The sequence below is a fragment of the Aquarana catesbeiana genome, linkage group LG03 (assembly GCF_042186555.1).
Source record: "Aquarana catesbeiana isolate 2022-GZ linkage group LG03, ASM4218655v1, whole genome shotgun sequence".
NCBI classification, from domain to species: Eukaryota; Metazoa; Chordata; class Amphibia; order Anura; family Ranidae; genus Aquarana; species Aquarana catesbeiana.
This window is the reverse complement of record NC_133326.1, coordinates 50,730,543-50,745,888: the sequence shown is the minus strand read 5'-3', so window position 1 is coordinate 50,745,888 and position 15,346 is coordinate 50,730,543. Positions and strand designations below refer to the sequence as shown.

General features: G+C 39.5%; 1 protein-coding gene across 2 annotated transcripts in view; it reads left to right on the top strand.

The window, feature by feature from the left end:
- Positions 1-15,346, top strand: part of FURIN (furin, paired basic amino acid cleaving enzyme) — a 303,958-nt gene that overhangs the window by 196,693 nt on the left and 91,919 nt on the right. For both annotated transcript variants that reach the window (XM_073618514.1, XM_073618515.1), the window contains exons 4-5: positions 1,906-2,034; positions 5,891-5,967. In XM_073618514.1, coding sequence (XP_073474615.1) covers positions 1,906-2,034; positions 5,891-5,967 — 206 coding nt within the window. The remainder of the gene's footprint in view (positions 1-1,905; positions 2,035-5,890; positions 5,968-15,346) is intronic.

The following is a 15,346-nucleotide window of genomic DNA, read 5'->3' as shown; positions in this document are numbered from 1 at the left end:
AGACGTTCGCATTCCTAAAAATTTTTGTTAGTCATCCTTTGTATAAGTACTCTGGTTAATTCAACGTACAAGACAGACATTCCCACAACCTATTTCCTGGCTGTCACTCTCAATATTCCAGGAATGGCTTCAATTTGAGCCCAAAGCAGTGCAGTGCCTTCTTTTCTCGTACTGTCATATGTATTACTATCAAACGTCTTATATTTTATATAGATATGTCTTGTGAATATAGAGAACTGGCATATTTTCTTGTATGTTTTTGATTTCTTGGAAACTCAACCTACCTTTATCGTTTTGACGGTAAGGCTTTACAAAAGTTGCACAATGTCTAGTATAGAATTGAATATTTGGCAGATTGGTTACAAAGAGCTCCTTGTCCTCTGTGATTATTGTACAGCTTTTTTGCAAATTTTATAATGTGAAGTATGAAAATGGAATCTGCTTGGTATTTCTTTTTCTATTGTAACTCTTGTATTGATGGCTTCTATAGAGGTGTATATATACGTATAATGCTATATTGTGTGAGTATTGTGCAGGCAACTGAAGGTAATGGTGTGTATGAGGATTGTATAATTCTCTGATGATTTCATCAGTTGGACAATGAGGGAATGATGTGTGTGTAGTGTTATATTTTATTACAGAACACACTAAAGAAATATATGGTTTTTTTTAAAATCTTTTTTAATATAGTAAATATGAAATCTTTCATATTGATTGCATTTTACAGACAGCAAGTGACAACACCCATTTGAACCACTGTTAGAGGTTTTAAAAATGACCCTGTGAGAAACAAGTCCAAAGTTGGCCATATGTGGCTCAAATTTCACAGGAATCCGCTGAAATTTGAGCTGTAGGTGGCCATGCCGACATCTACCCCAGCAATTTCACTGAGGAATAAAAGGAGGCATCTGCAATGAAATCAGATAAATGATCCAAATCCAGTATACTATCCCTTTAAACCCTTTAAAAAGGTAGCAGAGACAGCCAAAAAAAGCAAGGGCTTTACTGTCTGGTGACCGCTTCATGGGGAAACCTAGCCATCTTATAGTGATAAATGTCAGTCCACTGGATCAGAACACCCCTTTGCAGGTCTTACCATGAACCTTTGCACTTCCCAGGTATGGAAAGCAACAGGTTTATTGAAATCTGGTCTCAGCAGTAACTAAAAAGTACCTTTCCTTTACCACTTCTGTTCACTGCCAGGAACAAGAAAAATCCATGGCTCAATGCTTATCCCAGTCAGAATCTGAAGGCCCCCTACTACACCCATGTGATGGCAATGATGCCTGAGTCGTTAGTTGTCAATTGCCAGTGCTGTCACATGTGAGGTAGAGCGAATTACATTCTCCACTATATAACGAAATGGGTATTTCTCCTTGCTCCTTCGGATTGGATCAGAAGGAAAGGGGAGTGTATACTGGCGGTGACTGAGCCTAGCATTACCATGAATCTGTTACTTTGCCCTGCATGAGCTTGGTACAAGATCACTTTAAGATGCCCTTGGTCATTTAAATATACATTTTTTAATCAGGCCGAGACAGTCTAATCCTACGGGCACCAGTACACACCTTGATAGGCCCTCATTATGGTGTTTATATTTGCAACACTATGGACAAAAACTAGTGTATGTCAGTTAATGCTGCGACAGTTTGCGAAAATTGACACCATTGCAACCTGCCATTAACTTGGTAACTCATTGACTCAGTATATGGTTCAAGAGGGTTTCGAATATGGACTAATAGAACAAAATGGGTTATGAATTATTATAGTTGTTTTCACTATCTTGCCTTAGTTTCACATTTTTCAGAAAGGTGAGGTTGTTCCTAAATGCAACTGGATCCTTCTATGTAGGAACAATGAGATTTCTGTGGAACAGCAGCTAATAGTTTGTACTTTGCTTTACAGTTTGATGCAAGCCGGCATGACTTACATGTCAGAGAAGCCTGGGAGCAGGGCTACACAGGCCGAGGGATCGTGGTTTCAATCCTGGATGATGGCATTGAGAAGAACCACCCTGATTTAGAAGGAAATTATGTGAGTGGATGGAGTGTTTATAGCCTGGGAACCAGCAAGACAGGACAAGTCATGTTTTCGTTGTGCCTGCTATGTGACTCAGTAACAAGTTTAAAGAAACTCTAATCTAATTTTAAACTTCAAATTTCAAATTGCACAAGTGTTTGGGTTTTTGAATGTGACCAAGAGAAAAAAAATGGTTCTCGGTTTCTGTAGTTGGGTGAATGACTGGATTTTGTTTTGTGTATTCTGCTTTAGTTGATTTGAATTAGTTCAGTCGAGTGATATTAAAGTAATGAAAGTTGCCTGCTGGGCGAGTCAGCCCTTGGCTTCATACAGTGCATCTGGAAAGTATTCACAGCGCTTTTTCCACATTTTGTTATGTAAGGCCTGGTTCACACCTATGCATTTTTAGTGCATTTTCAATTTTGCAGATACACACCACAGTCCATTTAACATGGTTTCCTATGGGTCACGTTCACACCTATGCATTTTATGGAAAGGGCCAGGGACTTTTTTTCTGGTTTTTGGTTCCACAGACTTCAATGGATCAAAAACGTGTATTCAATAACGCAAAATGCACCTGGAATATGCAAATTGCAACCTGCATAGGTGTGAACCAGGCCTTTACAGCCTTATTCCAAAATGGATTAAATTCATTATTTTCCTCAAAATTCTACAAACAATACCCCCCATAATGACCAAGTGAAAAGTTTCTTTGAAATTTTTGCAATTCTATGAAAAATAAAAAATGAAAAAAAAATCACATGTACATATGTATTCACAACCTTTGCTCAATACTTTGTTGAAGCACCTTTGGCACCAATTACAGCCTCAAGCCTTTTTTGGGCATGATCTTACAAGCTTGGCACACCTATTTTTGGGCAGTTTATCCAATTCTTCTTTGCAAGACCTCTTAAGTTCCATCAGGTTGGATGGCGTGCTCCGGTGCACAGCCATTTTCAGATCTCTCCAGGGATGTTCAGTCGGGTTCAAGTCTGGGCTTTCCGGATGCACTGTATATCTAAGAACAAGATATCCCTGACATAATTCCAAACCTTGGAGTTTTGCTGTTCTTTCAAAAATATGCATATTCCTGAATATTCTGCTGTATTCCCCATAATAAATACATATACAAAAATGAGGGAGAACCCCTTATAATGAACCTGGCAGGTGTGCAGGCCTAGATATGTCACCAATAGATTCTGAATAACATACTAGAAATGTTCAAATGGTTTTACTTCATAGCACCTACTCATAACTGCATATCAGCTTGGGTTGAACTGACCCTTTAGGTCATTGGAAGCCATACCTTTCATGTGTTGGCCACCATCATTGAAGGTTATGCGATGCAGAAGAGAGAAGAAAGGAATGGCTACTAGTTTTTGTAGTTCTTTAACATGTATGACTGTTTTTGTGAACAAAAAAATCCCCTATGTAGTACTTTTAGCTAATTAATGTAGATACTAAAAGTGCTTAGTAAAATTCTTCTTTAATTGCAAGAGTAGATAGGAGTTTAGAAAAATGTGCAATTGATGAATCTGTTTGGTTTGTATGTATGCAGCTTCAGAATTTTAAAATTCAATCTTGTTTAGTCATATACAGAACCATTTAATACAAAAATGGCAATTCTATATTTCATATACATTATCACTTATATCATACATATCTGAAATCAATAATGGCCAATTAGGCTAACAAATCCTTTCCTTCAGTGCTAGACTCTGAACTGAAATATCAGATTTTCTGCTCATGGGAGAGAACGTGACTCTTGTACTAATGGACACATGTACACTCTGCATATGGCCATGTCTCTTAATCTAGTAAACCATATATAAATAGCAGAAACCTGTCCTGGGATCCAATAGTTGGATTTCCATCCATGACTGGTCAGATAAGAACCTCAGCCCCCTGTATATGAATTTGTATTGGCATCTTTCTTTTAAGAACAGTCAACAAATGAGTCTTTATCTGTCAGATGATGACATTCCATTGGTTTAGTAGAATGACCACATGAAGACACATCTACTGAGCTATGAATAGTTATCCCATGTGGAAGCATTCACGAGATAGCTGAAAATACAGTAGTTTGTTTATACAAGCTTTCTGTCTGCTGACTCGGCTGAATTTTTTTCCTATTTTTATGGTCTGTTGAAATTTTAACACGTTCAGGCTTTAACTGTAGATTTGGTCACCCATAGAGTCAGACAAACCTGGCAGATATGAAGAATTCGGGAAAGTGACAATCTCACAAAAATGTAATATTTTGCAGCTTACTAGTCCTTAGCCTGAACAAAGATGACAAATGCAGCTACATCTAAGAACATTTTTACCAAGTACAAAAAATACCTGTTGATCTTAGAAATGCAGTAGCTCTGCCACGTGTCAGATTAAAAGAGAAGACCAGCCTGAGCTCGTTTGGCTGGGCTTCTCCTCTGGCTCACAGGAGTGCAATTCATTTTGCACTGCTGTGATCCGTTTTTAGTAGAGAGCGGACTAAAGACTGCTCTCTGCTGACATCACCAATATCCGTCCAGGCACCGCATCATCCCGACTCTGGGAGTCTAGATCCGCCAGGTGCCTGGACTGACAGCTCGTTGAGAGGCAGAGACAGCCACTCCCCGACCCTCCACTCCCCTCCACAGATCAGTGCTCCAATGAGCGTGGGGGAGCAGAGAGACCTGAGCCATCTGCGATGTTCGATCGCTCGGTTCTCAGTGCGGAGACACTGGGGGACAAATACAGCATTGGTCCCATGCTGCATACACCTAGGTAAGTGGGGAAAAAACGAAAACCCATACTTCTTTTAACTGAGCTGTGCAACCTAATAATCCAGTCCCCTCTCCATGTAATGTGGATGAACAAAAGCAGACATCAAACTCCAGCCTGTGTGACAACTATGACACCCTCCAGGAGATATAGAGGCGAAGTGAGTGTAACCATCCTGGTATTTTGAAGGAGTACCAAAATAAAAGGGAAATAACCTTGGAAAGAACACTAATTCCGCCACATCAGTTACCGGCTGATAAACTACAATATATTACATTTTTGTTTTTGGGTCCAGACGTGCTTTAAGAGACACACACATGCCAATCTGGCCATTGAAAGATGCACATCTTCCATTTTGCCTAATTATATCTCAGTTTGGTAGAAAAGTCTACAACGGCCCATACACACACCAGTTATTGCTAGAGAAGATCTGGTACAAGCCAATTGGCTAGTAATCTGCTCCACCTATTGCTTAATCATCATATAAATGCAAGCGGTGTGACAAATTCGGCTATTTTGAGTTAAAAAGTCTCTTTCCAAGAAAAAGCAGCTTTGGATACATTAAATATTCTGGGTTTTCACTCCTTTTACTTGCTGACTGTCTATTTAATATGGGTCACAGAAGCAGATGTGTCTATGCCACGTAGGCTTTTCCACAGCGACGTTTGCTGTGAAATTGGTTTTACTGTTTCTTTGACCTACAATAGTAAATGGACATTTGCAAGACTTTTCATTGTAATTTATTTTCTCGGCATGTGTGTTTAATGAACAGCTCAATAATGCATGGTTAGACATTCATCTACTTGGTAAGAAAAGGGGAGAAGAAGAGAAGAGAACTGATTATTGATCTGCATCGCCACAGTCCACTCGAGAAAGGCATTTGCTGCAGTGCACTTGAAATTTATTAGGAAAGAGCCATTAGGTTGATGAAAAACTGAATGCAGTTGGATATCTTGATTCTTTTTACACCCATCTGCAGAAAGAAAAACAAATGATCTGGTTTAGTGGAGATAAGGGAGAGTGATGTATTTGCCTGTCACTTTAACTGACGAGGTTTCTATTGTGGGCGATTTCTTTTTCTCATTCTCTTACAATTGTGTTTATTTAGGATCCTGCTGCCAGTTACGATGTCAATGACCAAGATCCAGATCCTCAGCCCCGATACACTCAATTGAATGATAACAGGTGAGCTTCTTTTTGACAGTGGATATGCAATTCTGAAAACATGTCTCAAAGTTTACATTATTTTAAAGTTTTTAGGTAATCTCTTTTCTAAAAGCTGTTTTTAAATTGATGGCCTGTGGCTATCTTATGCTTTTCGCGCATGTGCAGTAGGGAATTTCTGATTTCCTTACCGAAGATGCCGGCGCCTCCATCCGGAGCCGAGGGACGGGTCGGCTTCGGGTGAGGACATCGCGGGAGCCCTGGACAGGTAAGTATCCTTATTTTAAAAGTATTTGTAGCTGTTGACATTTTTTTTTTTTCTGATGGAACTCCACTTAAAGGTGAGCTCATCTTCAAAATAAGGTTCAGTTTGGGGCCCATGTTTTCCTTTGACCCTTTTAGATTACTTTGAGGTAAAGCAAGTAAGCAGAAACCCCTGTAGTGTATATTTAATACGCTTTTACTGAACAAGAATGTTGTACGTATAAACTACTTATAATTGTTGAAAAACAATACAGAATATTACAAATATGCATATAACACAAAATACATAAGCTTCCTAGCAAATAAAAATTGACAATGGTTTGTATGTGGTGGGGATACACTAAAAAAATTCCGTAACAAACAGATTTCCAGGCTCTAATCAAGTGATTGCAGGAAAACGGTCAGTTTTGTTTTGTAGATTTAGTGTCATCCCCAGGTGAAGTTCTTTCTTTGGTCTTATTGTTATGGCGTCCTCTCTCAGCTTATGCTGTTGGCTTTTGATTTAGAAAATGTTAGTAGCTATTCCCACATGGATGTATCACTATACCTTACTTTTTACATTAGTTGCTATGAGAGAAGCATTTTATAACAAACTCTAGATGGAACTATAGTTCCATGCATGTCATAGGTCAAATATGTCAAAAGGTAAAGCTATTGTTGACTCTTATTGACATAGCCTGGGTACAGTGTTTGACGAGAGCTCTAAAACAATGGGAGCCGCTACAAATGTGTACAATTCCCACTAAATCATTTACATTTGTCCAAAATATAGCAATAGTATTTATATTCGCATTGTGTTAGGTTACAGCATCTGCAAACATTGTTCCAATGGCATTTAAAAAAATGTTAAAATGTTCACATATGAAGACTGATGGTTATATATATATATATCTATATATAGATATATATATATATATATATCTATATATATATAGATATATATAGATATCTATATCTATATATATATATCTATATATATATAATATTTTTTTTTTTTTTGCAAATAACTTCGAGTACAGATGGATGCCTAATTTTAAGGCTAAATTTCAAGTACGCATATTTTTGCTTAGCTACATTGGTCCAGCCTGGACCAATGTAAGCATGCATGTGTTCTACCTGGCTGATCCTGTTGAAGCTGGAACTCACTGTAGAAGGCACTGCTACTAGGGTAATTGCTGATAGCTGCCGGGTCTCATGCTGAGCAGCTGCCCTGCCATTTAGTGAACACGGGAGGCCACTCGCTTGGTATGGGTGCCATTCAGAGTATATATTGCATTTTCTCCATGGGCATGTAGCACCCTCTATTGTGCTACTAGTGTTATTGTAGGTACATTAAGTTTGACTCGTGGTAAGTTCTGTGAGTCTGAAATTGGGTCGAGTAACTGCAGGTAAGGCTGGATGGCTTCACAGATGCAGGTCTCTAGTACCTCCCACTGGATCTAGAAGCTTGTAGAAGCTTCTGGGAGTTAGTGGGCAGAGGCCAGAGGTCCTGATCTGCATATGTGAGGGAACTTGGCCAATCCCCAGGCAGAATCTCCTGGCAGGGTGACTAGGTCAGCCCCTAAATATGGTGGAGCCATGCCAGCAGGGGAGTTGGGTGGAAAATGGAGTGCTAAGGAGGCTGTCGGTTGCCTAGGAGGTGTGCCCTAGGTCTAGGGGGGGGGGGGCTTTGCCTCCAGGCTGGGCTCAAACTGGCAGGGAAGAATCCTTTCAGCATCCGGTTTCAGAAGGACTCTTACCCAAGAGCAGCAGGGAGCAAGGAGGAACAGAGGGAGTAAACCGGCATACTCAGGGATTCACAAGGGGAGAGACTGACACATGTAGCAAGCTTTCAAAAGGACAGTGCTGTGCTTAACCCTTTTATCCCTTGTCCTGGAAGATCCTCGGAGCAGCCAGATGGGCTGGTAGTACCTGCAGGCAGAGGAGAGGAGATACTTCTGCATGAAGTTTTGTAACATTTTGTGATATTTTCTAAAGGGGACTAAGAGCTCCTAGTCCACAAGGGTCTTTTGCCACTGATCCTTAAAGACTGATTGTGTCCAGGAAGGAGAAAAGTTCAGGAAATTGTCCCCATCTGTTGTATCAGTCAAGTTGGGCATCCCATGACCCCTCTACCCCATCCAAATTGTTATCTGTAATAAAAACAACAAAAAAAAACAAGCCCAGGGACGGATTTCATGTGTATAGATGCAAGTGGGAAATATGTGTTGTTTGGCTGAATATGGGAACCAGTTGCCAGTGCTGCAGACACAAAGCTTTCTCTGAATGGACAAGGTGGAGAGGCTCAGTAGCGATAGCAAGATTTCCACTCCGTCCAGTCAGAAAATGCTTTGTATTCATTGAGAAAATGCAAGGTGTCCTGTAAATGGTGCTTGGGCAATTATAACAGCCACCTGTATTTGGTAAGCAGAAGGGCAGCGGCTTGACTTAGGACTTGGAAGCTAGCGATGATCACCGTAATAGTGGTGTTTACTACAGTGAATTGCAGCGTCCATGGGGTTCAGCCAAGTACAGTGAGGGGAAAAATGTATTTGATTCCCTGCTGATTTTGTACGTTTGCCCATTGACAAGGAAATGATCTATAATTTTAATGGTAGGTTTATTTTAACAGTGAGAGACAGAATAACAACAAAAAATTCCAGAAAAACGCATTTCAAAAATAGTTATACATTGATTTGCATTTTAATGAGCGAAATACGTATTTGACCCCTTCGCAAAACATGACTAAGTACTTGGTGACAAAACCCCCTGTTGGCAATCAGAGGTCAGACGTAGGCCACCCGGTTTGCACACTCCTCTTTGCAGATCCTCTCCAAGTCATTAAAGTTTTGAGGCTGACGTTTGGTAACTCAAACCTTCACCTCCCTCCACATATTTTCTATGGGATTAAGGTCTGGAGACTGGCTAGGCCACTCCAGGACCTTAATGTGCTACTTCTTGAGCCACTCCTCTGTTGCCTTGGCCGTGTGTTTTGGGTCATTGTCATGTTGGAATAACCATCCATGACCCATTTTCAATGCCCTGGCTGAGGGAAGGAGGTTCTCACACAAGATATGACGGTACATGGCCTGTTATCTTCCCCTTGATGCGGTGAAGTTGTCCTATCCCCTTAGCAGAAAAGCACCCCCAAAGCATAATGTTTCTACCTCCATGTTGGTGGCGATGGTGTTCTTGGGGATGGTGTTGGAGTCATAGGCAGCATTCCTCCTCCAAACATGGCGAGCTGAGTTGATGCCAAAGAGTTTGATCTTGGTCTCATCTGACCACAACACTTTCACCCAGTTCTCTAAATCATTCAGATGTTCATTACCAAACTTCAGATGGGCCTTCACATGTGCTTTCTTGAGCAGGGGGACCTTGCAGACACTGCAGGATTTCAGTCCTTCACGGTGTAGTGTTACCAATTGTTTTCTTGGTGACTATGGTCCCATCTGCCTTGAGATCCTTGACAAGATTCTCATGTAGTTCTGGGCTGATTCCTCACCGTTCTCATGATCATTGAAAGTCCACGAGGTGAGATCTTGCATGGAGCCCCAGACCGAGGGAGATTGACAGTTATTTTGTGTTTCCTCCATTCGTGAATAATCGCACCAACTGTTGTCACCCTCTCACCAAGCTGCTTGGCAATGGTCTTGTAAACCGTTTCAGCCTTGTGTAGGTCTACAATCTTGTCCGTGACATCCTTGGACAACTCTTTGGTCTTGGCCATGGTGGAGAGATTGGAATCTGAACGATTGATTGCTTCTGTGGACAGGTGTCTTTTATACAGATAACAAGCTGAGATTAGGAGCACTCCCTTTAAGGGAGTGCTCCTAATCTCAGCTCCTTGCCTGTATAGAAGATACCTGGGAGCCAGAAATCTTTCTAATTGATAGGGGATCAAATACTTATTTCACTCATTTAAAATGCAAATCAATTGATAACTTTTTTGAAATGCATTTTTCTGGATATTATTGTTGATTTTCTGTCTCTCACTGTTAAAATAAACCTACCATTAAAATTATAGACTGATCATTTTTGTCAGTGGGCAAACGTACAAAATACTTTTTTCCCCTCACTTTATGACACATGCATACTTACATTGGCCCAAGCTGGAGTTGTGTAACTAGGCAGAAATATCCATACCTGGAATAAAATTTTACTTTAATTACTGGCATGAAGGGGATATATAACAATCACATATTAATAGCACGTATAGAGAATTTACTAGCACATTGTTTAGTTTAAGGTCACTGCAGAGGACACAGGCACTATTTATGGATAGAAGATGTTTAATTTATATTCATGGGAATTTATATTCATGGGAATATATGGCCGTCCATGAATGTGTTATGTGCTGTAACTGCATGGTGAAAGACTTCAAATATTTTCCCTAACTTTTTTTTCTTACAACCTATCACAAATACACAAAGAAAAGGCAAATATATATGAGTGTTATAAAGTTTTATTGCTGCTTTTACATACAGCTCTACTATTTTCCTGCAGAAAAATACTCTCCTTTGCCTGCTCACTGAATGTCATTGCAGCGCTAGATTGTTGAGTCTGTTCATGCCTGACCATTTTTCTACAGTTAAATGTATATATTTTGCCTTGGAGAAACAAAGGTGTTGATTTACTTAAAACTGTTGAGTGCAAAATCTGGTGCAGCTCTGCAGAGAAACTAATCAGCTTCCAGTTTTGTTTTTTTTCGTTAAAGCTTAATTGAACAAGCTGAAGTTAGAAGCTGATTGGCTACCATGTACACCTGTACTAGATTTTACACTCTACAGTTTTAGCAAATCAATCCCAAAGTGTTTTTGTAAAAGTAATTAATTTGGAGCACATTTTAAAAAATTGCTGCCTTCTGCATTTTGTTTTTTCTGCATTACCACTTTTAAGCAGGTCCATGGAATTAAATGGTAAACACATAAACCATATCTATTCTATACAGTATAAACAATCGCTATTCCTAGATTCCATTCCCCTATTGTGCATCATGAATGAATACGGCAATACTTGTTTAAAATGTGCATTCACATATAAAACTGCATGCCATTCTAGTTAAAAAGGAAAAAGGCTTTTGTTCCTAAGCTAGTCATGCCCACAGCAAATTTCAGTTGATTCCTAATGAACTAGTCAAAATGTGCTTAGTTGGTGGCCGTGTTGCAACCCTTCCCCCCTCCCAACACCTTTTAATCGATAACTTGCCACATGGAGAATTGTTGGCTGAACAATGACTGTATCTAGTCAGATGCAGCTACTGTTTGGGTATTCTGACAGCTGACTGCCCCAGCTGTCAGAGTACAATAGCCGACACCACAGACCTGTCCATTCATGCTGTATAGTGTATATTGGTGTATGGTTAGCTTTAGTCTAAACTAATAAAATACATGGTAGTATATTGACCTAGGTTACATAGTGAGGTTGAAAAAAGACACAAGTCCATCTAGTTTAACCAACTGGAAAAAAAAATACAATTCCATATACACAATTCTATACCCCCACAGTTGATCCAGAGGAAGGTGAAAAACCCCAGCAAAGCATGATCCAATTTGCTCCAGCAGGGGAAAAATTTCCTTCCTGATCACCCGAGAGGCAATCGGGTATTCCCTGGATCCACTTTACTAGTAAATGTTAGTACCCAGTTATGTTCTGTAATCATCTAGGAAAGGATCCAGTCCTATTTTAAAGCAATCTACTGAGATGGCCAGAATCAGCTTTGGAGGGAGTCTATTTCACGTTTTCACAGCTCTTGCTGTGAAGATACCTTTTTGAATTTGGAGATTAAATCTCTTTTCCTCTGTGGTGACCTTAAAGTGAATAACTCAACACAAGTTCGCTATATGGACCATTTATGTATTTATACATGTTGATCATATCCCCCTTAATCTCTTCTCAAGAGAGAATAAATTCAATTCCTCTAATCTTTCCTCATAGCTGAGCTCCTCCATGCCTCTTATCGGTTTGGTTTCTCTTCTCTGCACTTTCTCCATTTTCCTGATATGCTTTTTATGAACTGAAGCCCAAAACTGAAGTGCATATTTCAGATGAGGTCTTACTAATGATTTGTACAGGGGCAAAATTATATCTCTCTCTCTGCAGTCCATACCTCCCTTAATACAAGAAAGAACTTTGCTCGCTTTGGAAACCACAGCTTCACATTGTATGTTATTATTAAGCTTCTGATCTACCGAAACACCCAGAGCCTTCTCCACTATGGATCCCCCTACTTATACTCCCCCCTAATATGTATGACGCATGCATATTCTTAGCACCTAAGTGCATAACTTTACATTTATCAACATTAAACCTCATTTGCCACACAGTTGCCCAATTAAACATTGCATTGAGGTTGGCTTGTAAATTGGAGACATCCTGTAAGGACGTTATTCCACTGCATAGCTTGGTGTCATTTTCAAAGACTGAAATGGTACTTTTAATCCCAGACCCTATATAATTTATAAAGATATTAAAAAGTAAGGGTCTCAACACTGAACCTTGGGGTACACCACTGATAAATGTAGACCATTCAGAGTAAGAATCATTAACCACTACTCTCTGAATACGGTCTATTAGTTAGTTTTCTATCCATTTACAAACGGATCTTTCCAAGCCTGTAGACTTAACCTTACACATTAGCCGTGTAGGGGGGGCTGTGTCAATCACTTTTGCAAAATCCAAGTATACCATGTCCACAACCACCCCTCTGTCCAAGGTTTTATTTACCTCTTCATAAAAATATATCAGATGTGTCTAAAAAACGTCTGTCTTTCATAAATAAATGCTTGTCAGTTGCTTAAAATATTTGTTTTCCAGTAAGAACCCATCTATGTGGTCTTTTATTACACTCCTCCAGTATCTTCCCGACTATAGAAGATAAACTAACAGGTCTATAGTTACTTGGTAAAGACTTTGACTCCTTTTTAAATATAGACACCGCATTCGCCTTGCGCCAGTCCAGTGGTACTATTCCAGTCTTTAACGAGTCCCTAACAATTGGAAACCATGGCTTTGAAATAACAGCGCTCAATTCTTTAGGTGCTGTAATGTGTAAGAATGCATTCCAATAATGGTTAAAAAGGCTTTAATTCTTATGTAAAATCATTATGACTCACAATGACCAGCTTTTATTCATTTATATAAAACCTTCATTTCAAAAGGGAAAACAAGCTGTTGCTGTACCTGCTTAAAGAGTGTTAGCCAGAGTTTGTCTTTAATTTGTTAGTCATCTAAATCTACTAGTATATCCTAAGCCTAGTACACTCTAATGCCCCGTACACACAGTCGGATTTTCCGACGGAAAATGTGTTATAGGACCTTGTTGTCGGAAATTCCGACCGTGTGTAGGCTCCATCACACATTTTCCATCGGATTTTCCAACACACAAAGTTTGAGAGCAGGATATAAAATTTTCCGACAACAAAATCCGTTGTCGGAAATTCCGATCGTGTGTACACAAATCCGACAGACAAAGTGCCACGCATACTCAGAATAAATAAAGAGATGAAAGCTATTGGCAACTGCCCCATTTATAGTCCCGACGTACGTGTTTTACGTCACCTCGTTTAGAACGATCGGATTTTCTGTCAACTTTGTGTGACCGTGTGTATGCAAGACAAGTTTGAGCCAACATCCATAGGAAAAAATCCTAGGATTTTGTTGTCGGAATGTCCGAACAAAGTCCGACCGTGTGTACGGGGCATAATAGTAGTTTTTTTTTTTTTTTCAACCCAGCGGGAGTTGGTCGACTGCTGGTTTTACAGCATGCTCGTCCGACAGAAGCCAGCCAAACCTATAAACAAAATTCCGGGAACAGGAAGAAAGCAGGAAAGAGGCCCAAAGTGCTGGGAAAGGATTCTTCAAAGAGGAACACCCATAAATATAATGAACAGAATTCTTTATTTAGAAAAAACAAAAAAATACACCCCCAATAAATATGAGATATCACAATACATCCACCATAAATTTAAAATCAATTTCTAAATAAAGAATTCTGTTTATTATATTTATGGGTGTTCCTTTTTGAAGAATCCTTTCCCAGCCCTTTGGGCCTCTTTCCTGCTTTCTTCCCTTTCCCGGAATTTTGTTTATACTACTGGTTTGATTCAGAGGAACTTGCCTTAATAGCCTCATTACTATTATTCAATTACCTGGGCTATAGGCAATAGACCCCTTGTCCCTGGGCGGGTAGAGTGTTTATATTACTATTATTTCTGTTTAGATATTGGTACATTCCCCTCCCATCGGTATCTCTTTGACTATCCAATTCGTTTTCTCTAGAAGCCAGCCAAACGGCCCGCTTCTGATGGACCGGCTGACATCCACATGGGTCAAATGTCGGACAGATTTTATTGAACTGGCTGATGTCTTCCCACATTCGACCCCTCTGTATGGGGCTTAAGACTACCCTCCCCCCAGACTGACAATGCCGTTGTCCAAGGGTGTCTGTTGCTCCTCCATCCAGAACTGAGACACCCCAAGTAAGAAAGTGTGTTACTGGCTGGATCACCAGGTTATAGCAAATAAAAAATTAAAAAAAGCAAAAAAAGAAAACTGATTCAGCCACCACATTTAAAGATTTGTAAACTGCAATATATATATTTTTTTGGTTTTTGGGTTTATTACCACTTTTATTTCTCACGTTTCCAGCTGTTACCAGCACAAATTACATTGGTATTCCTGCATGCAGTCCCTGTGCACATATGCAGTCATTATTCCTCTTACTGGTTTCTCTCATACTGTATTCATGTTTTATTACAGAGCATTCAGACAGAATTCTGCATTGTTCTGTAATTATTTTTTTGATTTATTTCTATTTTTACCTTTTTGAGACACTGGGGAAGTACTTCAGCATGCCCGTATATTATTCTTAAGGAAAAACAGCTCTAAGATACAGTACATGTCTACTTTTCATGACCATTCCATTTTTATCGCTGTTTAAGTACAGATTATAGGCACCAGGTCTGTTGAATAGTTTTGTGCTGGGAATGATGTAATAAAAAAATAAGAAAAGACCAAGAGTCATAAAGAAATGTAAATTCCCTAAAGACCATCATGGTGTGTGAATCGCATATGCTGAATAATGTTATAGCCACAGTTCTAAGAAGTCTTTTTTTAATCCAAGTCGTTAAACATAACCTTTATCATCACTAGTAAT